This window comes from Anguilla rostrata, chromosome 17 (genome assembly GCF_018555375.3).
Source record: "Anguilla rostrata isolate EN2019 chromosome 17, ASM1855537v3, whole genome shotgun sequence".
NCBI lineage: Eukaryota > Metazoa > Chordata > Actinopteri > Anguilliformes > Anguillidae > Anguilla > Anguilla rostrata.
The window spans coordinates 20,276,027-20,303,897 of record NC_057949.1 but is presented as its reverse complement, the minus strand read 5'-3'; the positions used below and the strand labels follow the sequence as shown (position 1 = coordinate 20,303,897).

The 27,871-nt window shown below is 39.9% G+C and overlaps 2 protein-coding genes across 5 annotated transcripts in view; both read left to right on the top strand.

The window, feature by feature from the left end:
* Nucleotides 1-81: 81 nt before the first annotated feature.
* On the top strand, nucleotides 82-20,882 carry LOC135243492 (adhesion G protein-coupled receptor E2-like). Of its 2 annotated transcripts, none has more exons than XM_064315366.1 (21): nucleotides 82-595; nucleotides 1,705-1,749; nucleotides 3,502-3,787; nucleotides 6,541-6,689; nucleotides 6,940-7,308; nucleotides 7,659-7,787; nucleotides 9,732-9,881; nucleotides 9,973-10,113; nucleotides 10,231-10,268; nucleotides 10,364-10,444; nucleotides 10,747-10,930; nucleotides 11,402-11,509; nucleotides 11,638-11,813; nucleotides 13,660-13,827; nucleotides 13,917-14,117; nucleotides 16,281-16,516; nucleotides 16,898-16,964; nucleotides 18,995-19,086; nucleotides 19,263-19,422; nucleotides 19,558-19,641; nucleotides 20,273-20,882. In XM_064315366.1, the coding sequence occupies exons 3-21, from the start codon at nucleotides 3,525-3,527 to the stop codon at nucleotides 20,327-20,329; spliced, it is 2,853 nt and encodes a 950-aa protein (XP_064171436.1). In that variant the 5' UTR covers nucleotides 82-595; nucleotides 1,705-1,749; nucleotides 3,502-3,524; the 3' UTR covers nucleotides 20,330-20,882. The 2 variants fall into 2 exon arrangements, with proteins under 2 accessions (XP_064171436.1, XP_064171435.1); XM_064315365.1 differs by lacking the exon at nucleotides 82-595 and adding an exon at nucleotides 940-1,133.
* A 970-nt stretch (nucleotides 20,883-21,852) lies between these two features.
* Nucleotides 21,853-27,871, top strand: part of LOC135243493 (adhesion G protein-coupled receptor E3-like) — a 21,909-nt gene continuing 15,890 nt past the window's right edge. For 2 of the 3 annotated variants that reach the window (XM_064315370.1, XM_064315367.1), the window contains exons 1-4: nucleotides 21,853-22,066; nucleotides 23,930-24,016; nucleotides 24,458-24,502; nucleotides 27,837-27,871. The exon at nucleotides 27,837-27,871 is cut by the window's right edge. In XM_064315370.1, coding sequence (XP_064171440.1) covers nucleotides 23,986-24,016; nucleotides 24,458-24,502; nucleotides 27,837-27,871 — 111 coding nt within the window. In that variant the 5' untranslated portion in view covers nucleotides 21,853-22,066; nucleotides 23,930-23,985. Of the gene's footprint in view, nucleotides 22,067-22,089; nucleotides 24,017-24,457; nucleotides 24,503-27,836 lie in introns of those variants that run through there. The other variant, XM_064315369.1, reaches the window with a different exon arrangement.

The window sequence follows — 27,871 nt, the reverse complement described above, 5'->3', positions numbered from 1 at the left end:
TATTTAATGGCAGTGTATGTCATTCAAATTAATGTTTGTAGGCTGTATACACTGATGACAGATGGCATTATGTTTTGTCCGTAATGCCAAGTGTGCATATATAAATTAATTCTCTTTCTGTTTTCTCATTTATTTTACAGATCACAAACACACAGACACACATGCCTACCCAACCTACCACCGTTGGCGTAATTCTATTCAAATCTAACATTGCCTTTCTCTGTGTCTTAATGGCATTTTCATTGCACATGTTTTGATGAGAATAAAATATATCACTCCTCTGGAGCCAGATTCTGTAATCAGAGTCATTCATGTTCACATTAACCACCTCAACCAGTAATTTCAATGTGGAGGTGTACCCCCCTCTGCTACAGTCCTCTCTGGCCTCCTCCTCTATATGGAGGCCTTTGATGAGGTCACTGTCATGGATGATTGTCCTGCCAGGGGGGGACAAAAACCTGGCTCTGCTACTGCCTCACGGGGCAACCCCCACCCCCCAAATTAACCTGATGATCCTTTACTAAGTGAAGAAATGGAAAGAAAAAAAAATCTGTGTGCTTGGGACAAAGGAGAGGAGAAAAGACTTGCATTTATGGTAATTATTTTGAGTATACCATTAATAAGATATTGGAGAATGAGAGAGAAATCATCTGCTTTGAAGGGTATCTTTAAACATCTTGTATGTAGTAAGTGCTGTTTATTATTTGGTATTTATGGGGTGTTTTCCATCTGTATTCAGAGATTTTCATTGTGGTATGGCCACCGCGGTGCACTCTTACTACAAGGAGCTTTGAATTAAGCCTGTATCTGGATGAAAAGTAAAAATGTCTCGAAACCTAATTCAACAAAACAGGAGTAGTACTGGATGTTGTAAAAAGAGAGAGAAAAAAACATCACATGCCAAGGAAGGGAAAAGCCAAAATGCCCCTATATACACCGATCAGCCACAACATTAAAATCACTGACAGTTCTCAAAGCTTCCTGCCCCCATTTTTGCATAAGATGTTTGGTTTACATAATACGCTTTTTTAAGCATGTTCCCTCAGAATTCACTCAGCACTTCATCTATCAGTCTACCCCTCTCAGCAAAGAACTAGCGAAGATGAACAATGGTCATTTGCCATTGTTACTGGGTGAGTGGAGCATGCTCATTAATTAGGTTAGGTACCTTACCTTAAATTTTGAATTAAATTATCTTAAATAATCTTTCAGGCTAAAGCATCAGGCAGCTGAGTTAAGATTGTAATCTTATTTACAGTGCTGGCCTGGTTTGGTTCGTAGGTAATCTTTTTCTTCTTCATGCTGTTGTGTATGTATATGTATATATGTATGATGGGTTTCCATATAACACCTAATGTTTAGGGATCTAGGTGAGTTTGTAGGTTTGATTCCTGCCTTTATCTATGCGTTTATTCCCATCTTAATTTATCTATGTTTTTAAATTCAATCTGCTACAATATGAAGCACTTTGGGTTGCATTTCATGTATGAAAAGTGCTATACAAATAAAGTTTATTATTATTATTATTATTATTATGTAGGCACCTCCATGGGACCCTTGACCAGAACCTTAACTGCTTCAGTAAATATCCTGGAATGTAAATAGATTGTATGTACGGAATGTAAGCTGCGTAGGAGCATCTGCTAAATACCTAAAATGTACTGTAAATATTTTCATAACCAAGTCGTATTTTTGTGTTTCCAGGCTTTCTGTTGTCCTTAACAGCCTGTTGCATTTGTCTTGAAGTAGGTAAGTAATTCCATGTTTAATTGATATCACACTGCCGCAAACCTCTCTGATTCTACAGAAAATTGCAATAAAGAAACTCATTGAATAAGATTTTTTAAAAGATGTTGTTATTGTTCAAAGCAACATTTGCACATCTAGGATAAAATAATGTTTCTGTGTCACCCATACATACATACATATGGCACAGTGGTACCATGAGCCTTACTTTGTGTTCAAAACACATGTAGCTTTTTATGGATGAATATTGATTAATGTACTAATATTGCACAGTATTTATGTTTTATGTTTAAGATTTCAAAAATGTTTTTATTTGCCATATTTTGTTTACATAATCTTGTAGATTATATATTATCTTATTATCAGAATTGGGTGCATATCCCTTTCCACAAACCTTGAGAAAAATCTGATGTATTTTGAATGGTGTTATGTGGCAGAATCAGGTCCTCCGTCTGGTTTTGCATGATGTGTGACTCAGGCTTTTCTTCAACATTCCTGTGGAAATGCATTTAATGAGTTACAATTACAATCATTATTTTTCTGTATACCTAACTTTCCTGATTGGGCAATGCTTTACCATGTTGACATTTACATGCTTATTGAAAATGCCAATAATTTTGGGTGATCCCCTTTTTAAAATAAGTATTTGCACTGTTTTAGCATAAATTAAATCACAATCATAATCATTGTCCCCTTGTTTCAACAGCTGTTTGATACCTGCAAGCATTTGTCTCTGACTGTTTTGATGAAATTCAAATTGAATCAGTCTGTTGTCTACCCATGAAAACCTTAGTTTAACTGTGTTCATGCAATCAAAGTTTGGCAGTAAAGTAGCAATTGTCCCCCACCTGATGAAATTTGCGACACTGCATCACTGGTGGGGGACAACATGTTTACCATTTCCTTGTTTTTTTCTGTGTGTTTATATCTTTAAGTGCCGGGCCTATTTAAATCCAAGTTATTGATGAACGAGTTACAAGAATTACAAAATAAAATAAATCGCATGATATGCAATGTACCAGTAGGATATTAGTTTACTCTGTCATTGGTCTTAACGTTATTTGTGTCCATGTTTCATGTTCTCCACACTTCTCTGTATCAGTGTATTTTTATTTTCACACTGATGACCACCTCATAATTAATCCTTAATTATGTGGGACTAATTCTGGGCAGATTGCTAAAGGTTACTGAAATTGAAGTGGCAACAGTGACAAGTGATAAGTGCTGAAATTCAGGTTGACTGCACAGATAGTGACTTGCTTGACAATTTTCCATATCCAACTTATTAGCCATGCTTGTACCCTGCTTTCCGTGTTGGGTTGTAACAGATTGCATGTAATCTGTATTACATAATGTCACTACGAATATCAAGTCACTGTAATCAGTCCAAGATACTTTTTGAAATATACTAAATGTAATTAAAGTTACTTTTATGAGTATTACATGATTATATTTTTGGATTACTTCAACATATAATGCATATGAGCTTGTACGTGCAAACACATGCATGCATGCACACACACAAACGTACACACACATACTCGCACCTACACAGGAGGATGAACAGGAGGTGAGTTTATGTATTGCAGCTTCACATTCAAAGGAAACAAAAAAAAAAAAAAAATAGTGTTACCAATGATATTTTTATGTCATTTGTAATCAGTACCAGAGTACATTTGCAAGCAATCTGCTCTGTAACACTGCCTGTCTGGAAAATGCAGTAATTAGGTTTTGTTTTCCCCTTTTCCTTACCAGATGAAAATGCTGCCATTGGTAAAATGGCCAATCAGTCGTCCATATTCGGTAACTATGGTCCATACAGAGCGATTGATGGGAACCGCAATGCAAACCTTGGTTACGGCGGCTCCTGCACCCACACAAATGAGGAAATGAAACCCTGGTGGAGAGTTGACCTGTTTAATGTTCACAATATCTCCTCTGTGGTTGTGACGAACAGAGGGGACTGCTGCGCTGAAAGACTCAACGGAGCAGAGATTCGCATTGGAAACTCCCTGGTAGACAATGGCAACAGTAATCCATTGTGAGGGAACAGTACTCCACTCTTATTCAGCACACACACACACACACACACACACACACACACACAATATCAGATTTTCAGTGGGTCAAAAGTTAACATACACTTTGTTAGTATTTGGTGGCATTGCCTTTTAATTGATTAACTTGAATCAAATGCTTTTGGTAGCCTTCCACAAGCTTCTCACAATATTTTGCTGGAATTTTTGCCCATTCCTCCTGACAGAACTGGAGTAACTCAGTCAGGCTTGTGGGCCTCCTTGCTCGGGCATGCTTTTTCAGTTCCGTCCACAAATTTTCTCTCGGATTCAGGTCAGGGCTTTGCGATGGCCACTCCAATACTTTCACTTTGTTGTCTTTAAGCCATTTTGTTACAACTTTGTTACAACTTTGCAACCAGTTGCAACCAAGTTTTAACTTTCTAGCTGATGTCTTCAGGTGTTGCTTCAGTATTTCTAGATAATCCTACTTCCTCATGATGCCATCTATTTTCTGAATACACCATTCCATTTTACAGCAAAATACCCCCACAATATGATACTGCCACTCCCATGCTTCACAGTTGGGATGGTGTTCTTCAGATTAAAAGTCTTACCCTTTTCCCTCCATACATAGCGCTGATCATTATGACTAAACAGTTCAATTTTTGTGTCATCTGACCAGAGAACACTCCTTCAAAAGGCTAGGTCTTCATCCTGGTGATCACCTGCAAACTTTATTCTGGATTTTTTATGCCGGTCTTCGAGTAGGGGCTTCTTCCTTGCTCCACAGCCTTTCAGGCCATGGCGATGTAGGATTCTCTTAATAGTAGATGTATATACTTTGGTACCTGATGCCTCCAATTCCTTCACCAGTTCTTTTGTTGTTGTCTTGGGGTTCAATTGAACCTTTTGGACCAAAATTTGTTCAGCCCTGGTTAATTTGTGCCTCCATCCTGAACGATGCATTGTCTCTGTGGTCCCAATATTTTTATATTTGCATACAATTGTTTGTACAGATGCTCGTGGTACATTCAATTGTTTGAAAGTTGCTACTAAGGAGGAACCGGACTCAATTTTTTTCTGGCTGAGTTGCTTGGATTTTCTCATGGTATCAAGGGCAAACAGGCAGTGGCTGTAAAGGTAGGCCCTTAAATACAGCCACAGGTGCCAATTAACTCCCAATTAACTTCTAATTATGACAACTGGCCAATCAGAAGCTTCTAAAAAGTCATTACATCAATTTCTGGAATCTTCCAGACTGTTTAAAGAAACAGTAAACTTTTGACCCGACTGGAATTCTAATATAGTGAATTAAAGCTGAAATGAATATGTCTCTAATCGATTGTTTTACAATTACCTCTGATGTGAACAAAGTAGATGCCCAATTATTGCCATGTAGGTAAAGAAATGTTGGAGCTTGAAAACGAGTTTGAATATCTTTAGCCTTGGTGTATGTAAACGTTTGGCCGCAAATGTAACAATATGCACACGCACTCACACACATGCAAACGGGCACATCCACACATATGCACATGCACACACCCGAGCACAGGCGCTCAGATGCATGCACACACGCTTACAGCTACACATGCATAAACACACAATATCCATCATATCATATCCAGAGAGACTTACATGAAGATATTGCTGTGAGAAAAAGTTGTAATTCCCTAGAATCTTGCATTAATTACCTTACAATAATAGATAAACACGATCTGATTCAGCAAATAACACCCAAACAATTGTACTTTCTCATGTTTTCATTGAATGCATGGTTTAATCACGGTCTAGGTTGGTAAAAAGAATGCGATTTAGTAGCAGTGACCTCAACCAAACTTTCCTGTTAACTGCTGATCAGAGTGTGGGCACATGAACACAGATGTTGGCAAGTTCAATTCATGTCTACAGATCCTTAGCAGTCACCCTAGGGTTCTTTGTCACCTATAGCAATGCATAGTATGGCATGCGGCAGTGTAGCACTGTGGGTAAGGAAACTGGGCTTGTAACCGAAGGTCAATAGGTTCGTCCCCGGCGAGGACCGTTGGTTGTGTACCCTTGAGCAAGGTACATTAACCTGAAGTTGCTGTATATTCCAGACCATAAAGGTTGCAACGTAAAGTGTCTAAAATGTGTAAGTCGCCCGATAGAGGTCTGCTAAATGCCTGTAATGTAATGCATGCTCTTGCTGTGATCTTAGCAGGACACCCACTCCACTGGAGTGTAGCACTGGTACTAAATTAGTTTTTTTAAATTTTATTTCCATTTGTGCACTATTTGCATGACTGTGGATGTATGGAGGCCCATGTCTTTAGAAGTGGTCTTGAAGCACTCCCCAGTCTTATGAGCCTCAATAAGCTCTAACCTACACCTGAATGTCATCTCATTGATCATGACCCCAATTATCTACTGTCATAAAAGCCATTATCCTTTAGGCTCACATACTTTTTCCAGTCACAACTGTGATGATTTAAACCACATGTTCTATGAACGCACAAAAAAGTATGACTGTTTGTGTGTTATTTGTCTAATCTGATTGTGTTTCTGTTATTTTGAATTAAATGAAGGTCAGAAGCAGTTATTGTAGGAATCCAGGTAATTCCAAAGGCTTCACAAACCTTTCATTACAAATGTACATGGATGAACGCACACACATACATAATGCCGTGCATAAACAAAAACACATGAAAGTGGAACATTACCTTCCTTTTGATAGGTGCAATAAATCAGTACTTACCGAATTGCTGCACATGTAATTATTATACCTTTGATTTTGCAGGTGCGCTCAGATTCCCAGCATCCCTGCTGGGGGAACTGTAACATATAGCTGTCCTGGGATGCTGGGGCGATATGTTACCATTTCACTCAGCCGAACAGGAATTATAACTCTGTGTGAAGTAGAGGTCTACGGCCGTGTTGTTCATGAAGGTACAAAGTACCACCAAATATGTACATTGACTTTTAAAGCTATTATAATTAATATTTACCTCCTAAAAAAAGTTTGAGTTGGGGATATACCAGTTTCCCACAGGAGGGTCACTCTTTTGACTTCAGATTTCTACTGCCATGAAAGACTGTGCCACTCTGAAAGATGTCCATGCTTGTACTGGGCTAAGAAAGCTAGATTTTTAAAAAAAGTAAATAAAAATGTTTTTTGTTTTTATTCTGTCTCATGCAGATGTTTGTGGAAATCCGATTTCGCTGCTGGGACTCTTTCGCAACATTGACTACTCTTACACCGGATTCCCAGGTTTTCCGCGTTGCGATTCTGCTTGGGCCGGAAGGTGGGTGCGTTTCCAGGGGATCGTTGGGGATGTTATACCCGAATCCTGTGTTGGAGCGTGCTGCTCTGGTTCACTTTCCTCCGCTTACCTGGGGTTCACTCACCCACAACTGGGGGAGGACATCAAACAGGGCACCACACTTATCAGGTCATCAGTGAACTGCCTTGCCTCCGCTGTCGTGGGGATGCGAGTTCTGGCTTGTCCCGGAGGGTACTACGTTTACCGTCTGCCGCCTGTACTGTGTCCAGTTACCTTCGCTGTTCGTGAGTATCAGCCTTTACATTATTGCACCATAGCTCCCCTGACCCGCTTTACATATCCTTTTATTTCATATCCTTGGACTTCCTTTTTCTATAATGTTATAAGTATAGGTGTGCAAAGATAAAGAGAAAGATATCTAGTGGTACCTACATCGTGATGATACAGCATTTCTGGTATTCCTGAGAGTAACACTGTTCTCCAATGCTGTGTGTCACTCTGGATAAGGGCTTCTGCTAAGTGATTGTAATTTAATGTGATGAAATATACTACACATTATAACATAGGCAAAATGACTGACAAAACCCAAGGGCAGTCACTCACTACTGATTGTGTGGGGGCGGCATGTTCCCAGGTCACAGCAACTGTACCTCAACCTCCTGTGGGCCAAACGCGGAGTGTACCAGTTCTGGAGGCTGTGTCTGCGTTCCAGGATATGGGGTACCTGTGAATGCCCTGCCAACTCCAGAGTCTCTCTGTTTTGGTAAGTATGCTCATTCAGTGGATCTATAATACAATTTTAGCTGTTTAAACAATGTTGTGAATTGCCAATTGTCAGTGCAGTGCCCTCAGGAGATGTCTGAAAATAATCAGAAGAATGATCGCAGTCAGTTTGCATTGTTGTAGCAGAGACCGGGGGCGTAGTGCACCCAAAACTTATGAGGAGGCACAGACTCAAACAAAATGTGGACAGTTTATGTCCCACCCAGCATGCATTGGGCAAGAGGCTGGAATACGCCCTGGACAGGTTGCCAATCCATCACAGGGCACACACACGCACTATTCATTCACATAATCTTACCTAGGGGCAATTTAAGCAGCCCAGTTAATCCAATCTGCGTGTCTTTGGACTGTGTGAGGAAACCAGAGAATTTGTTTTGTTCAATCATTTGTTTCCCCGAGAGCGAGAGAGGCCAAAAGTGGCTTAGGTCTGCTTTCCTCGAAAGGTAGCTCATTCTTCCTTGGTTCACTGATTCGGTTCTCTATGTTGCAGTTGCAATGACGATAAGTTCAGGAAAAGAATGGACAAAAAAGCTGAAGTCAAGCGCAGCATTGGCGCCCTAGTTTCTCTGAAGACCCCTGTGACAACATTAGCTAGCAGCTAGATACCTAAACTAGAAAAGATTGGACTATCTGACTAGCAATGATGCAAAGTTGTTAATAACTACAGTAGCTACAGTAGTAACTGAAGAAAACACAGCTAGAAAGCTTACTGCCAAATAACACTGATCTGCAGGGCTTTTCATAGAACTTTCTGAGCGACTTTTACTTGGTCATTAAACATACCCTAATCCCAAACTTTAAAATCTGCTTGTGTTGTCGTGTTTATTTTGTTTATAGCATTGCAGTGCGCCTCGCTTCATTTTATTGCCATCACTGATAGTTTTTTTTAACCATTCTGTCATTTTCCATGTGTTCTCAATAACTGTAAAACTAGTCCAGATTTTCAGGTCATTTCCAGGTTTTCCGTGACGCATGTTAACGCCAAGCAAGTAAACCACCTGGGTGGAAGGGCAGTAGCCACCAGAAACTAATTTTACAAACAAGATAACCATTAATTGAACTAACTAAATAGGCTACTTCCCAAAGGGAACCAAAAGATTTTTTCCCCCATTGTCACTCGATTACAGAAAGGGACTAATCAAACTCACCTCTCTAATTTGCCACTCGACACTAATCGGTTAACAGAGAGATCCTTGATGAAAACCTGTACTAGAGCACTCAGGACCTCAGACTGGGGCAAAGGTTCGCCTTTTAACAGGATAACTACCCTAAGCACACAGCCAAGGCAATGCAGCAGTGGCTTCGGGACTGTGAATGTCCCTGAGTGGCTCAGCTAGAGCTCGGGCTTGAACCCAATCGAACATCTCTGGAGAGGCGTGAAAATAGCTGTGCAGCAACGCTCCCCATCCAACCTGACAGGGCTTGAGAGGTTCATCAGAGATGAATTGGTAGAAATACCCCAAATACAGGTGTGCCAACTTGTAGCGTCATACTCAAGAAGACTTGAGGCTGTAATCGCTGCCAAAGGTGCCTCAACCAAGTATGAGTAAAGAGTCTGAATATTTATTTAAATGTGAGTTAAAAAAAAAAATTCACAAAATTTTTTAAAAATCGGTTTTCATTTTATCATTATGGGGTATTGTGTGTTGATAGATGAGAATAAAAATGAATTTAATGCATTTTATAATAAGACTGTAATGTAACAAAATGTGGTAAAGAGAAGGGGTCGGAATACTTTCTGAATGCACTGTATAATTCATCTACTTTTCTACTGTACCTAATCAGAGTGGGAATGTTTTCCTGTAACCGGAAGTGTGTAAAACAGAAGATTAAAATAATCTCTTTTAGGTGAATGGGAAAATAGTTTGGAAGTGATCTCATATCAGAGGATAACCATCATATCTTTGTCATCCATCATCCACAGATATTGATGAGTGTGAGAATGACCCCGTCATCTGTGGCCCCAACGCTGACTGCATCAACACTCCTGGGAGTTACACCTGCACCTGTCACGAGGGGTACAGTGTACAAATTATGCCAGGCTCCATAGCCAGCACCTCAAATCCCTGTGAAGGTCAGAGCATCCCAAAAGCTGTCAGAATTGTGAATGGATACAGGGTTAGCTGATAGTGTGTGATATTGAGCATATGGCTTGTGTCTTGCAGATGTGGATGAGTGTGTCCAAAACCCATGTGGCATCAACACAGATTGCTACAACACTGTAGGAAGCTTCTACTGTGTCTGCAAGGAAGGGTACATTTCCTCTACTGGATTGGTCTGGGTGTCTGGGACTAGTGTGTGCCAAAGTAAGTGGTGGACGGAATGAATTGTGAGTATTTTTGAGTTCATGAGCCTTCTGAAGTTCCCTTTTTTTCAGTATTTAGATTCTCTGCCACTCATCTCTCAATAATCTCCCTCTTTAGGTACACAGGAATTTCTTGCCTCTCTAACTCCTCCAGAGGTAAGTTGGTATCTGAAGAAAACCTGATTGTGGAGCAGACAGTAAAGGATAGTGCCAGATACAGAAGGCCGCTATTTCGCCTTCTTTCTTCACAGGGACAGTCACGTGAGATGTTTTTCCTAAACCAAATCAACCAGGATTTGGAGGGCAACCCTGATCTTGTTCTGCCTGAGGAGGTTTGTACTTGTTCTGACTTGTTCTGACTGAGAAGGTTTGTACCCCCCTCCCAACACCAATCAATTTGTCAGAATATTGTCAAAATAATAATTGAATGTTATTGTTATTGGTGTCATCTGAAAGGAGAAGATCGTGGCAGTTTTGTAGAAACATTTAATATGCTGGAGTTAAATCTGGAATATCCATCTGTATAAGGGCCAAAGTGTACTGGGAGTATACTGCATGTGCTGATCTGTATATTCTTGCTGCTAAGTTCTCCCCTGATTTAATGTCTGTTAACTGTTTTCTTTGACTCCCTCAGACAGTGACTGCTGTCCTGAGCACGACCCTCTCCGTCACAGGTATCATAGAGCCAAAAGATGGCGACTCGGAGACAGCCAACGTCGTCCTAAAAGTCTCAGAGGGGCTGGTGTCCTCCCTTGTTGAGCCCGAATCTCAGAGAAATAATACGGTGTCTCAGAGAACTGTGAAGACAGCAGCTGTAGGTAGGAGTCACTGGGGGGTCTATATAGCATGTTTAGTTATCAAAAACCTGGTTTTGTCCCAGCCTGGATTCAGAGTCACAGACCAGTCCTCCACATGTTTGGGAGAATGTCTGCCAGAGCGGATTTACCTGAAGGGTGTAATGCCAACCACCCTTTCCTTTCCCTATGCAGTCCTCCAGCTGAGCTGCTTGGTCATTGTGTTGAAGACTTTATTTGCTGGCATGCCACAGGTGTCCATTCCATGAGGCAGACATTCTTGCCACCTGAATCCATCTTAATCTGAGTAATGCTACAACCAACTAATTACTTCCAACAACAGCTAGCACTGACATGGTCAGGATTGAGTATCTGACGGCAGGGTGAATCACACAGTAAAATACCAGATGCCCAACTTTTAGCACAAAATAGGTTTAGTCTAAAAGTGTAAATTATCTTGTGCTTGGTGATGATGTTTTTATTGTCATCTCACAGAAATGAATTTAGTGAGCCTTAGCGGGAATGCTACTGAGACGCCTGCTGTCCTTGCCAAGGGAAACATGATGACAATCAATCTTGCAGCTGTTGCTAAAAATAACAACGGTAAGAGCTGATGATTTAAGGTGATGATGATGATGTCAGATTTATTTTGATGGTAATGCTGATGATAGCAAAATTGCCTGTGGTGATGAAGATGGTGATGGAAGATGACCAGTGTCTCTCTGGCCCAGGATCCGCTTCTGCTGTTCTGATGTCAATTGATGGGATGGAGAAGTTCATGAGTCCCAGCTTCTTCAAAAGTGAAAATATCACAGAGATGTATTCTGACATCATCACTGCCACATTGCCTAAGACGAGGCACAAGGAGCTCCCTGAGCCTGTCAACTTCACTATGCACCACAAAAAGGTACAGAACTGGGCCTGACACAGTATAGGAGAGAACTAATTGCAAGCCTTTCATGGTGTTGTGTTCAGTAATTTCCAAGCCACCTTTGAGAAAATCAGAAATCACCTTTTGTTCCTTCCTCCCAAACGCAATACATGTGCATCCTTGCTCATTAGATTTATACAGTGAAACCTGCTTTGGTGTTCACCTTTGTATAATGGCCACCTGTCCATGTTGTTTACCTTTTGGTATTCCCTTTCACTTTTCTCTGTATTATACACGGTGTCAGACATGTAAGTCACCAATTGGCCGTTCCCAGCCATAGGAAGCTTCAAAGTGCTCAGCCAGCATGGCTTGGACATAAGACAGAGCAGGAACTGGGGGGTTACTATCTGAGATGTGCATCTGTGCATCTGCGTGTGTGTGTGTGTGTGTGTGTGTGTGTGTCAGAGAGGGTGTCCATGCCCCTGCCTCATCCTCTTTTGTTTACCAGTTAAAATATGCTGCTTTCCTTTACTTTCCCGTTTAGTCAAAAAATTTGGGCACCCCTGTTCAAAATGCCTTTTACAATTAATATCTAATTGAAGAGAAGCTATTCTGATCTCTAAATGTTACAAAGATAAATGTGACAGATTTCTTCTTTCTGTTAAAGCAAGATTAATTTTTTAAAATTTTTTTCACAGTTTCAAAATAATAAAAACAGGAAAAAGACCCTGTGCAAATGTTTGGGAACCCTGTTCGTTAGTACTTTGTAACTGCTCCTCGGGCAACTATAACAACTTGCAAACACTTCCTGTAGCCAGCAAGAGTCCTTCGATTCTTGCTTCAGGAATTGCTCTCCATTCCTCGTGGCAGAACAGTTCTAGCGCATTCACGACATGTTTCGAGGTGTCCTTTGGATCATTGTTTTGCTGGAATACCCAACCTCTGTTCAACTTCAATGTCTGGACTGACTTTCGAACATTAGCCTCTAGAATTTCTTGATATTTGGTGGAATCCATTCTTCCTTCCACCTGCACAATATTTCCTATGCTCCCAGCTGCCACACAACCCCAAAGCATAATGGATCCACCTCCATGCTTGACAGTTGGCAAAGTGTTCTTCTCTACAAATGCTTCACCTTTTTTCTCCAAATAAAACATATCTTCTTAGGTTGTGGCCAAAAAGTTCCGTTTTAGTTTTGTCAGTCAAAAACACATTCTTCCAAAAGGTGCTTCTCAAGGTTTTCTTTTGCATTCTTCAGACGCAAAAGGTCTCATGTTTAATATTGTATCATTTAGAGTTCAGGTTTGCTTTCAATCATTTAGAGATTAATTGTAACAGACATTTAACCCAGGAGTGCCCAAATTTTCATGAGCCAGTGTCACTGACAAGACTGCATAAAATTCGAAGTGATTAGAAAAGTTGATGGAGGAAAAAGTGCTCTGAAAATTGCTGGGGAAATGGGTTTCGGTCATACACGAATACAGAGAAACCTGCCATAGGGGTCACCTTCGTATGGCTGTCACCTGCACATGATAGCCAGTTTTCATTACTCCTCTGGGTGGCTGCCTTCGACAGGTTTCACTGTATTACATTAATTTAGTGGATGCTCTTACCCAGAGAAACTCATGATACAATGTAAGTGCCAGACCTGGCTTACCTCATTCTTAGATCAGCAAGTACCTATGTAACATTACTAATGCACAAATGTAAATCAACTACAGTATGCAACCCATATATAAAACTGGTAAGTATATGTTTGTGTAACATCACTAAAACACTAATGTAAATTAGCCACACATGAACCAAAATCTTTCTCTTTCTCTCTCCCACACACTGTGCTCTGACACACTGCTGTGCTGTGTCCTTTTCTTGTCCTGATCAGGAGACGTTCCAGGCTGGGCTGGTTACCTGTGCGTACTGGAAGGAAAATGGGAATGAGACACACTGGTCAGTGGAGGGGTGCACAGCCTCCTTCTCCAATGAGAACTACACTGTATGCAGCTGTACCCACCTCTCCACCTTCGCCCTCCTCCTGCAGACGGGGGAACCGGTAGGGTGTACCTCGGTGCTGCTAAGATAGACATGAATGAGCACATGACTAGGTACTTGGACTGAGATAAGCTCTGTGTGTCTCTTCAGGAAGAGGATAATTCCCTGCTGGAGATGGTGGACCTGTTCTGTATGTGTGCGGGTCTGGCCTTCCTCGCCCTCGCCATCCTCACTTTCCTACTGTGCACATGGAACCCTAAGGTCAACAACACCGCCCGCCTCCACCTCTGCATCTGCCTCTTCTTGGGTCACCTGCTCTTCCTGGTGGGCGTGTCTCGCACGGAGAATGCGGTAAGAATCTGAGAATATGAGCTGACCAGTGACCAGACATATACGGGCAACAACCCATGTCGACAAATGACTTAAATGAAGGCCTCGTTTAATAATCATCATCACTATGATTACAATATGAACAAATTGAAGCATAAACTGTTGCATCAGTCTTAGGCTGGGGCTTGTATCATGGAGCAGGATTTCTGAGTTAGCTGGATAACTGCACTGAGTAAAACCTCAAACTGCAGTCCATGTTCTGGATTTGGGGGAGTTTCAGGTTTTAGTCCGTGCAGTTGTAAAGCAAACTCAGTGTTCCTATAGTACTTCGAAATACAGGCACCTGCTCTGGCTCATCGCTTAGAAGCAAAATTTCAACAGCATTTCAGTCTATGCACTGGGACTCGGAAATAATATGTAGCCTAAGTACTTCGGCTGGCCAAAAATTAAAGAAGCCAATGTTCAAGCATTTCATTACTGGATGGTTTTCTTCCTTTTTTGTTTGTTTTTGTGTGGCAGATTTGTACCAGATTCATTTTTGTCTGTCTTGTTGTAGGCAGGTAACACTAGCTGGCTAGCAGACACAACCACTGGTCTCACATGTTTTCGATGGCCACAGAAAAAAAACAATACGGCAGCCCCAGAGGGTCATTGCGTTGTCCTAACTGTCCCACTTATAACAATGCAAAGGAAAAGTGAGTCCATGTTAAAGATGGGATGCATTTTAACATAAGGTCTGATAAAAAAATTAAAAAATAGGCCTACGGATTATTTTATCGCAAATGATACACCATGTTACATGTCAGCATTCAATAAACACAAATAAATGTTTTTCATGAATTAGACCTGAGAATCTATGTTTGGATACATAGGGGCTACCCTATTTCAACATCAGCTCTGATAATAAAAAACATTGGCCTGCATGTTATTATAATGCAAATGATGCACAATGTTTTTCATGACCTGAGAATCTATGTTTGGGTAGTGTGGGTATTCAGGGGCCCCCTATGGCAGCTCATATGGGTGTGCCACACCCACGACACCCCCGCTAATTCTGCTTCTGATCCAAACTATAATGTTTAAAAAAAAAAAATCTGGTTTTTAACTCATTGCATTATTTCAAAGACAAGTCTCTGGTACTCAGCAAATGAAAAACCTGGATACTCCACACATTTTCCCAAAAAGTTTTTAACGTCCCTTAAATTTTAAAAACTGTCTTCTCTATCAGAAGAATTTCCAGTACAATATCCATTCTATTAAACAAAGGGTTCTCCACCCTGGTCCTGGAGAACCGCAGGACCCGTCGGGGTTCTCCACCCTGGTCCTGTGTTCTGAGTGAACAGCTGTTATCATTTGTGACCCTAATGATTTGGCATCAGCTCTTTATTGCCTAAATGTTTTTTCATGTAAGTGACTCTGGATTAGCATGTTCTATGTTAAATGTGAATGCAAATTTCATGTAATTCATAAGTGTATACCCACACACAAACTAACCTCCCTGCAGTTGTATGAGGTAAGAAGGTGTGCATGGTTGTGTGTGCGTGTGCGTGTGCACGTGCACGTGCGCGTGTGTGTGCGTGTGCACGTGTGCCATGCTTCCATGGAAATTCAATTTATTACTTGCATATTATTTGAAAATTCTGTGCATTCTATTGTTTGCAATGCAAATCATTCTTTAGGGAGAAAAGAATTTACATTACATTACAATCATTTAGCAGATGCACTTATCCAGAGCACCTTACAGTGTAAGAGAAACAAAAATGCATTTCCTGGATTAATATAAGCAAGACCTGGCTAACGAGAGAGTGAAAATGCACTGTTAATAAGCCACTAGTGCTACTTAATTGCTAATCAAAAAACAAAGTACAAATTGTAAATACATACAGACTATATCCATAACAAGTCCAAACAAGAAGAACACAAAACCATAAAAATACACTCCACCATTCTACAGATTTTTTAAAATATTTTTTTACTAAGTAAGTTTGAAATACTTTTTAGTTTCATAAGCTATATTTCTCTTTGGGGTAGCTTGGCTGTAGTTCACCTACTTTCAGTGTGAAGTAATTGGTAGTTTGTACAACCATGCTTTCGGAGTAGTTGCCCCAACAGTGGGTATAGTATGCAGACATTGCTAACATATGTGAGCATATGGATTTGATTAGTCTCCTCTGGCTTCCCCAGGTGGTCTGTGCAGTCATTGCAGGCTTGCTGCACTTCATCTTCCTGGCGGGCTTTGTGTGGATGTTGCTGGAGACTGTGCAGCTGTTCCTGTTGGTCAGAAGCCTGACCAAAGTACAGGTCATCCAGAAGGAGGGGCTGAAGACACTGTACCTCCTGCTGATTGGCTACGGAGCTCCCATGGTGGTGGTGGGAGTGTCTGCTGCAGTGTTTTCAGGCGGTTATGGCAGCAAAGACAGGTAATGTTTTTTTCCTCTGTGATAGGGATCATGTGATTGTGCCAGAAAAACAACATTGGGGCCAGATTCTTTTTTTCCCTAGTGTTCCTTTATCAGAATATCTAAGGGCTTATGCAGGTCATAACTGGTGTAAGGGCATGACAATTTACCATTTGCAAAATATCCACCCCTCCTTTAGTGACTGTGCAACAATAGAAGATGGAGTCAGCTGGCTGCATCCACTTGAATGAATTACTGCAAGAAATTACAGATGTTTTTAGCTACCATTTCTAAGCAGGGGATTGGTGGACTGCAGTGTCAATCATACATTTGCAAACAGTCAATTGTACCTACAAGGTTATAGGTAAACTGGCTTCAGAGCTGTTCATCTTTTGATTTCAGTTGCTGGTTAAAACAAGAAAAAAATTTCCGTTGGAGTTTTATTGGCCCAGTGGCTGCTATTCTCGCAGTAAGTACTTGGTGTACTCTGTTTACTCTTCAATACTTACAATATTTAGTTTATTTTAGTTACCCAAAAATATTGCATTATATAGGCCACTTGCCAAATAAAAAAATAATAAAAAAATGCAAATAAAAACAAAGCAGTAATTTGTAAATTTACTTTAACGTTTATTCAAACAAAAACAGTATAAAGACAAGGTATTTAATGTTTTACCTAATTAGCTTCATTGTTTTTTGAAGATATATGTTTATTATGAAATTTATGCCTGCAACACGTTCCAAAAAAGTTTGGACAGAGGCTATTTAGATCTAATAACGATGTGACAAATTGAAATATCACAGTGATGTGATACAGGTGATGTTAAACCGGTGAGGCAATCGTTTTATAGTATATAAGGAGCCTCCAAGAAAGACCTAGTCCTTTATGAGCAAGAATGGGTCGAGGCTCCCCAATTTGCAACAGATGCGTCAGCGAAAGATTCAGCACTTTGAGAACAATGTTCCCCAAAAAACAAATCGGTAGGATTTTGGGCATTTCACCCTCTAAAGTGCACAACATAATAAAGATTCAAGGAATCCGGTCAAAAAAAGGGCAAGGCCGATAACCACTTCTGAATACACGTGATCTTCGATCCCTCAGACGCCACTGTCTTAAAAGTCGTCATGCGTCTGTAATGGACATGACGTGGGCTCGGGAATACTTGGGTGAACCTTTGTCAGTCAACACCGTTCGCCACTACATCTACAGATGCAAGTTAAGCCTTTTGTTATGCAAAGCAGAAGCCATATGTCAACACTGTCCAGAAGCGCCGCCGACTTCTCTGGGCTCGGTCTCATCTGAAATGGACAGTAGCACAGTGGAAGCGTGTTTTGTGGTCCGACGAGTCAACATTTCAAATAGTTTTTGGACAAAACGGCTGTCGTGTCCTCCGGGCCAAAGAGGAAAAGGACCATCCAAGCTGTTGTCAACATCAGGTCCAAAAACCAGCGTCTGTCATGGCATGGGGGTGTTTCAGTGCCCATGGCATGGGTAACTTGCACATCGGTGAGGGCACCATTAATGCAGAAAGATACGTACAAATTTTGGAGCAACATATGCTGCCATCCAGATGCTGTCTTCTCCAGGGACATCCCTGCACTTTCCAGCAGGACAACGCCAAACCACATTCTGCCCAGATTACAAGTGCATGGCTGCGTAAGCAGAGAGTGCGGGTGCTAGATTGGCCCGCCAGCAGTCCTGACCTGTCTCGGATTGAGAATGTGTGGTGCATTATGAAGCGCAAAATATGGCAATAAAGGCCCTGTACAATTGCACAGCTGAAGACCTGCATAATGAAAGAATGGGGGGAAATTCTGCTTGCTAATCTTACCCAACTGGTGTATTCAGTGCCCACACACTTAAGTGTTATTAAAAGAAATGGTGATGTTGCACAGTGGTAAACACTCGACTGCCCCAACTTTTTTGGAGCGTGTTGCAGTCATCAGATTTGAAATGAGTGTATATTTTCAAAAAACAATTGAATTCACAAGGTAAAACATCAAATAATGTGCTGTTGTAGTGCTTCAAATATAGTACAGGGTGAATAGAATTTACATTATCACTCCTTTTTGTTTTATTAGCATTTTCCATACTGTCCCAACTTTTTGGAATTGGGGTTGTAGTTTGTATTGGCTTGAGTCTGTAGAAATTACTTGAGTCTGTAAAAGAACTGCAAAGACAATACAATTATATAGAATTACATACCAGTGCAGACAATTTGACAGTAACAATAATAGATTGAAAATATTGCTTCATTGGCTGGCTATGTTAATAAATTAGTTTCATGTTGTAGCAAAGCTCACTAAAAGCAATAGACACTAGTGACTCAAAAACACTGGTTCAACCAAACAAGCCTGAAGATTTATAAAGAATATGTATACCAGTAGCAGGAAAATTGGCCTATATGACTGTGGCTACTTGTCAAAACAAAAATGTAATTCTGCAGTTGATTGAGGAGCTGCTGTATAGTATATGTTTCCTTTGTGTAATTTGAACAGCTCAACTTGGTCTCATTTGGTGTGATCCTCTGGAGCCTACAGCCTACGCTAGCCAACATGAAGAGTAACGTTTCCCAGTCAAAAGACACCAGGTGAGTGTGTACCTGCCTCTACATGCATGAAACTTCATGTAAGTGTAGGTGTACAAATATATCTTATGATTCCCTGGTTGCTTCTTGTTTGGTTTTTATTTCATCTGCATAAATAGCTTATGAATATGGAGACTGAGAGAGAGCTTGAGATCTGTCTGTCATTGTTTTTCTTTCAGACTGATTATCTTCAAAATTGTTGCCCAGTTTTTTGTTTTGGGGTGCGCCTGGATCCTGGGATTTTTCCAGAGCAGCACTTTATTAAAATACCTCTTCATCATCCTCAACTCACAGCAGGGCACCTTCATCTTCATCGTTCACTGTCTGCTCAACAAAGAGGTGATTGGACCCTCTCATGCATTGAGACTTTATTTTGCGGTTGATGAAAGGGTTTTTACACAGTGCTAAACATGGGGTAAATGTTAAAATATGGAATGTTTGTGGACACTGCTAATTGGTCCCTGTGTTGCGTAGGTGCGAAAGGAGTACAGGAGGTGGTTTTCATGTCTGTTTAGAAAAGAGGGACCGTCAGGAGACAATGCTACTAAAGACACTGTGGTAAGAGAGTTTTGATGTCGGGAGATCAAAAGGTCAGAGTAACTTTATAGATTTTAAGTATGGACAAAACAAAGGGCTCATGGGGCAACACGTTGAGCTTGGGGTTTTGTGAAGGTGTGGCAAGGCACTGGCCAACCAAGCTGCCTCACATGTTCCCTCCAACAGGAATTAAACTTACAACCTCAGAGTTACAAGCCCTGTTTATACTACACTGCTGAAAACACTATTCTGTCACACATTTGCCAGCTCAAATTCTCCATTACGCCTTATACGATAGCACTTTAGAATGAGTACAGGTTCTGTCTAAATAATGTAGCCATGAACATGAATATACACATTACTTTTATTTAGCAGATATTTTATTCAGAGTGAATTGTACAGCTCATGTTTTTATATACCATCCATTTTTACAGCTGGATAGGTAGTGAAGCATTTCAGGGTATGTACCCTGCTCAAGGGTGCAACAGTAGAGTCTCAGCTGGGAATCAAACCTGAGATCTGTGACATAAGTTTAGTTCCCTTACCATTACCCTACGCTGCTGACCTAAATGCTGAATGACCAGAAATACATTTACAAAAGTATTAGGGATCACATTATTTTTTAATTAAGTTGTTTTTTCATGTTTTCAAGAATGATGCATCCCAACCCACAAAAGACATGGACAAGGCAGATCACCATCATCGATAAGGAACTGAAAAATTAAAACTTTTATATGGAACTGCAAATACACATTAATTCATAAATACTTTTAAATATATCAAACAATGGATACTGTAGACTGAATTATAGTGAATGAGAATTTCATGAAGTATTTAAAGGTGATGTGTACGTTAAATGTTAAATAGTTTTGTGAAGTTGAACTTGCTTTCATCTTCCTAAACTCTGTTCATAAGCATTTACATTTTGCAGTTGTGTCTTGAGTGTGGAAATAGGGGCAGGTTCCTTAACTGGATAGAATACACAAAATGAGCAGAAGTATGTGGACACCCCTTTGTCTAGGGCTGTTTTTCATTATTTCGGCTAGTTCCCTTAATTCCAGTGAAGGCAATGTTAATACAATGACATTCTAGACAATTCTGTGTTTCCAACTTTGTGGCAACAGTTTGGAGAAGGCCCTTTCATGTTTCAGCATGGCAATACCCCCGAACACACAGCGGGCCCATATGGAAATGGTTTTGTAGAGATAGGTGTGGACGAACTTGACTGGGCTGCCCAGAGCCCTGACCTCAACCTCATCCAACATGTTCAGGAAAAATGGGAAAGCCAGCTGTGAACCAGGCCTAATTTCCCAATCAGAGCCTGACCTCACTAATGCTCTTCTGGCTGAATGGAAGCAAATCCCTACAGAAATTCTCCAACATCTTGTATAAAGCCTTCCCGAAAGATTGGAGGTTGTTATAGGCGCAAAGGGTGGACCAACTCCACATTAATGCCCTTAATTTTGGATGATATGTTCGATATCAGGTGTCCACATACTTTTGGCCATGTAGTGCATGTATATAATATGAACATATGAGAGAATTTGATGGACAGATAATAGTTATGAGACAATATTAAATATTAAAATAAAGTCGTATTACATCTTATGTGTACACAGCAGAGAATGGTATGCATAGGCAGACAATTTGGGGAAGGCTTTTTTAAAGAAGGCATTTTACATCTACCTGAATATGTTCATTGACTATACGCATGTGGAAAAAGGGCACACATTCAAGAAAATCTCTGAGGTGACATCTCATTCTCTTCCTGTATGTACACAGCAAAGCGAGTTTGACTGGTGTCAACAGGCAGACAATGCTTTAAGGGTCACCATTTTTTTACATTTAGCAGCTATCAAAATATGTGACATGAGGGTATCCATGGAAAATGAATCCACACACTTACCAAAATCTCTCAGGTGACATGTCATCTTATATTTTTACAGGATAAAGCATGCTTGACTGGCCTTACCAGGCAGACAATGTTAAAGGGGTCACCATTTTCAATTTAACATCGACAGAGATATATATAATCATTGTATGATTGTACATAAGTGTTCAATATCAACAAAAACACCCTTTTCATACATAACCCCCTTGTTTGCGTGCAGAGCTTAAAAAAATGAAGTGGAATGTTTGATATCCTCTTCGTGTTTGGAAATATAGCATATGCTTAATAAATTTGAAGTGGCTAACCAAAGCTATTTTGTTTTGACTCGTCTATGTGTTGTGCTGAAACATGTCAAGTAACTACCAACCAACCTTGGTAGAGGTGTAAATGTCCTTGTAAGAAAGCATGTCAGCGGCACTTAGTGTGCCGGCGTAGTTTTTCCCCATAAAACAGCATTTGCGGTTTCATTCGGTATGTGAGCTGGCAGAGCGGTAGCCATTTATGGAAACTTTCCCCCGAATTTCGTTTTGCTGCTTTTGCGTTCATGCAAATAATGTGAGTATCGGAAAATGACTTATTTTATTTTGATTACGCATTCGAGTCTGTTAAATGCGTAGTTTCTGGCTTTCATTGGTTTGCTAGTTTTGCACCGCCGGCATTTCTCTTGTAATTGAGAATCACTTGATGTATTTTTGATGGGGTTTATGTTTCATTGTCATTCATCGCGATGCTAACACATGAAAGATTATCGCGATGTTCCATTACATTTGTATTCTTTAAATGCGGTATTTAATGACAATGACCGTCATCAGTGTATATAAATTGATACTGTGTGAACTATAGCAGCAATGCTAATATTCTGTTTTTCCCTCATGTCAAGTTGCATATTAATTAATTTTCCTTCTGTTTTCTTCTTTATTTTACAGACCACAAACACACAGACACACATGCCTACCCAACCTATCACCGTTGGCGTAATTCTATTAAAATCTAACATTCCCATGTCTTCATGGCAATTGCATTGCACATGTTTTGATGGGAATAAAATATATCACTCCTCTGGAGCCAGATTCATGTTCATATTAACCGCCTCAACCAGTAAATTCAATGTGGAGGTGTATCCCCCTCTGCTACAGTCATCTCTGACAGATGAGCCCTCCTCCTGTATAGGGAGGCCATTGATGAGGTCACTGTCATGGATGATTGTCCTGCCAGAGGTGAACAATCAAGTTTAGTTTCCATCTGTTCTAGTTTGGCAAGGGTAGCTGGTGTTGTTTGGTATTGGACAGGTATGGTTCTCAGGTTCTTATTTTCATCCAAGAGCTTGATTATTTTTTCACAAGCCTTGCTCTCTCCAATTATAGGAACGTTCACCTTGCCATAAAATTTAGTAACTTTTGAAAGCACTATTTTCGCACAATCCCATTTTGTTTCATTTGTAGCGTTACCCTTTTTTGGTGGATAGGGACTGCAGTCTTGATGTCAAGATCATACAACAGTGGATTCAGGGGATGTGAGGGAAGGACCATTGTCCTTCTTTTACTGTCATGAAGTTGTTTCATGGGTCTTCGTTGTTACCCTATACTCTTACTACTCACTAACGTCACACTCTCCAGCTTCATTTGTCTGAGGTAATTTAGAGAGCCTAACCAAGCTGTTGGGCTGAAGGTCAGTGCTGAATCAGTGAAGCAGGTGTAAAATGTTTCCAGTATTGACTTTGACTTTTTAGTGACATACGTAAGGACCAGTTGCAGGCAATTTTGTAGTTGTTATGTGTAGAAAAACACCTGCAATTAAATGATCTTATTCCTCACTGACATCTAGATCGCTCAGGTAAACATTTGCATGGAGATATTTGCATGTGTTTGACCACATTTACAAAGAAAATTTTTTCCCTTTCCCTTTCAACCCCTTTAACTATATTGTAGATCATTGAAGGTATGATTCCCTCCTTTGTTTGCAGATTACTATTTTTGATACTGGTCTGAGGTCACTGCAGTAAGTCTTTGTATTTCACACACACATTAGTGCTGAATGCAACACCCCAAATTCTACTTCAATTTATTACACCTATATTTCTTGATTTACTCAATTAAATTTGTTTTGGGTTAATTTGAATGAAACTAAAAGTTTTCACCTGACTAAGCTTAAAAAAAATATAGTACTAAAGTACTAAATTTTAGATTTAGGTTTATTTCAATGTATACCATTATTTTAACACTGACTGCCAGGCACAATCTGGTGGAAGTTTTACATATGATGAGTGTATGAAGCTTGTTTTGTGAGATGCTCAGTTTTGCAGAGCTGTGAAAGGTCGTGCAGGCTGGCATAGACTATCAGTTATCAAAACTTCCTGCCCCCATGTTTGCATAAGATGTTTGGTTTACAAAATAAGCTTTTTTAAGCATGTTCCCTCAGAATTCAGTCAGCACTTCATCTATCAGTCTACCCCTCTCAGCAAAGAACTAGCGAAGATGAACAATGGTCATTTGCCACTGTTACTGGGTGAGTGGAACATGCTCATTAATTAGGTTAGGTACCTTAAATTTTGAATTAAATTATCTTAAATAATCTTTCAGGCTAAAGCATCAGGCAGGTGAGTTAAGATTGTAATCTTGTTTACAGTGCTGGCCTGGTTTGGTTTATAGGTAATCTTTTTCATGCTGTTGTGTATGTATATGTATATGTATGTGTATACATATATATGACGGGTGTCCATATAACACCTAATGTTTAGATATCTGGGTGAGTTTTTAGGTTTTGATTCCTATGTAGGCATTTCCATTGGACCCTTGACCAAGGCACTTAACCTTAACTGTTTCAGTAAATATCCTGGAATGTAAATAGATTGTATGTACAGAATGTAAGCTGTGTAAGAGCATCTACTAAATACCTAAAATGTACTGTAAATATTTTTGTAACCAAGTCGTATTTTTATGTTTTCAGGATTTCTGTTGTCCTTAACAGCCTGTTGCACTTGTGATGAAGAGAGTAAGTAATTCCATGTTTAACTGATATCACACTGCAGCAAACCTCCCTGATTCTACAGAAAATTGCAATAAAGAAACTCCCTGAATAAGATTTAATAAAAGATATTGTTATTGTTCAAAGCAACGTTTGCACATCTAGGATAAAGTATGCTGTTTTGTTTGTATCATCCATACAAAAGTTTTAGAACGCCTCCATTTTTCCAGTTTTTAGTGAAATTTACGCAGGTGTCTCAATGCACTCTGAAATTAAATCATAGAACAAATAAACAATTGGAGATAAAAATAGAAATCATGGAATCATTCTGTTTAACACAATTTATTCAAATTTTTTTACTCATCAAAGTGGCCACCTTTTGCAGGTATAACAGCTGAACACACTTGTGGCATTCATTCTGCAATGGAAATCAAATATTGTTCGGAAAGATCTTCCCAACACTGTTGCAGAAGTTCCCACAAATGTATTGCACTTGTAGGTTGCTTTGCTTTCACCCTTCTGTCCAGTTTGACCCAAACCAGCTTGATGGGGTTTAAGTCTGGAGACTGTGCTGGCTATTCCATTATTTGAAGGCTACCGTCTTGTTCTTTTCTTCTAAGGTAGTTCTGACATAGCCTGGAGGTATGTTCTGGGTCATTATCTTGCTGTAGGATGAACCCCAGACCAACTAGGCATTGACTAGAGGGTATTACATGGCACTGCAAAATACTGTGGTAGTCCATTTGGTTCAGGGTGCCAGTCACTCTGTGCAAGTCACCAACTCTGGATCCAGCCAGAGCCCCAGACCATCACGCTTCCTCCACCATGTTTGACAGTTGGTGTCACACACTGAGGAACCATCCTTTCACCTACTCAGCAGCATACAAAAACCCTCCGTGATTAAACAATTTCAAATTTTGATTCATTGGTCCATAAGACCTTCTTCCAGTCTTCAGTAGTCCACTGCCGGTGCTTCATGGCCCAGGCAAGCCTCTTTTTCTTATTTAGCTATTTTAGCAATGGATTTTGTACTGCCACTAGACCTGTGAAACCTTCTTGAAGTCTGCTTGAAGTCTTGTCTTCACAGTTGAAACTGAGTCTTGCTTACTTCGACCACTGTTAAACTGTGCTTGAAGCTGATGTCCTGTGAGCCGCCTATCACACAAGCTGTTGACTCACAGAAACTTGTCTTCTGATTCTGTTGTGGCTTTGGGTCTGCCGGACCTCTTCCTGTCAGAGTTTCCTCCAGTTTCTGGAGTGCCTGTCGATGGTGTAGGAAACTGTACTCACTGACACCGTGGCTTGCTTTGCAATTTCTCTAAAGGAAAGACCTACACTTTTAAGGGTTATAATGATCTGTCTGTCTTTCTTTGTGAATTGCCTTTTTCTCGCCATTATGATAACAATATACTACTTCCTGCTGTGCAATATTGTCCAAATAATGCTTTGGATGGTGTAGTAATACAGTCTGTTCCAACACTGATTTGATACAGCCAGAGGGTTTGTACGTAAGCAACAGAAGTTGGGACACCTGTAGGAATTGTTTTCATCAACTTTCAAGGCTTAATTTACTTCCATTGCTGCAGAAAAGCTGTACGTTGTTAACTCATTACTTGCTCCCTGAAAAGGGCCTTTTTTATAACTGATATTTACATTATTTTTCAGTTTTTGGTAACCCAAACTTTTTTTTAAACCTCTGTAAGTTTACCACTTACCTTTTTTTACCATTAAAGGGTCATTCACTGGACTTGAACTGCTTAAATTTCAATAAGACTGGAGGTGTTCTAAAACCTTTGACCGGTAGTGTACATAGGGTACAGTGGTACCATGAACCTTATTTTGTGTTCCAAACACAAGAATATTTTGCTTCCTATGGATGAATATTGATCAATGTGCTAATATTACACAGTATTTATGCTAAGATTTCAAAAAAGGCATATTTTTTTTTACATAATTTAGTAGATTATATATAATGAACAGAATTGTGTGCATCTCCTTTTCCACAAACCTTGAGTAAAATCTGATGTATTTTGAATGGTGTTATGTGGCAGAATCATGTTCTCCGTCTGGTTTTGCATGATGTGTGACTCGGGCATTTCTTCAACATTCCTGTGCAAATGCATTTAATGAGTTACAATTACAATCATTATATTTCTTCATACCTAACTTTCCTGGTCGGGGAATGCTTTACCATGTTGACATTTACATGCTTATTGAAAATGCCAATAATTTTGGGTGATCCACTTTTTAAAATAAGTATTTGCACGAGCCAATGCCTGTTTAATCATAAATTAAATCATGATCATAAATCATTGTCCCCTTTTGGTTTTAACAGCTGTCACCTGCAAGTATTTTTCTCCAACTGTTTTGATGAAATTCTAATTTAAATGAGTCTAATGTCTACCCTTTAAAACCTTAGCTTAACTGCTCTTATCATCAAAGTTAGGCAGTAAAATAGCAATTGCAACTTTTTTACTTACTTTTTTATTTTTGTGTGTGTTTCTTTAAATGCCAGACATATTTAAATCCAAGTTACTAGATGAAGTTACAAGAGTAACAAAATAAATTGAATTGCATGATATGCAATGTACCAGTAGGATATTAGTTTACTCTGTCATTGGCCTTAACATTGTTTGCGTCCATGTTTCCCTTTCTCCACACTTCTCTGTATCAGTGTATTTTTATTTTCACACTGACGACCACCTCATAATTATCCTTAATTATGTGGGACTAATTCTGGGCAGATTGCTAAAGGTTACTGAACTTGAAGTGGCAACAGTGACAAGTGATAAGTGCTGAAATTCAGGTTTACTGCACAGATAGTGGCTTGATTGACAATTTTTCCATGTCCAATTTATTAGCCATGCTTGTACCCAACCTTCCATGTTGGGTTGTAACAGATTGCGTGTAATTGCGTCTGTATTACATAATGTGACTACAAAAATCAAGTGACTGTATTCAGTCCAAGATACTTTTTGAAATGAGCTAAATGTAATTAAAGTTACTTTAATAAGTATTACATGATGATATTTTTATAATAAATATACTTCAACATATAATGCACATGAGCTCGTACGTGCACACACACGCACGCACGCACGCACACACACACACACACACACACACACACACACACACACACACACATACTCGCACCTACATAGGATGAACAGGAGGTGAGTTCATGTGTTGCAACTACACATTTAAAGGAAAAAAAAGAAACTACATACAGTGTTACCAATTACATTTTTATATGTGTCATTTGTAATCAGTACCGGAGCACATTTGCAAGTAATCTGCTAATCACTGCCTGTCTGGAAAATTCAGTAATTAGGTTTTATTTTCTCCTTTTCCTTTCCAGATGTCGCCATTGGTAAAATAGCCGATCAGTCATCC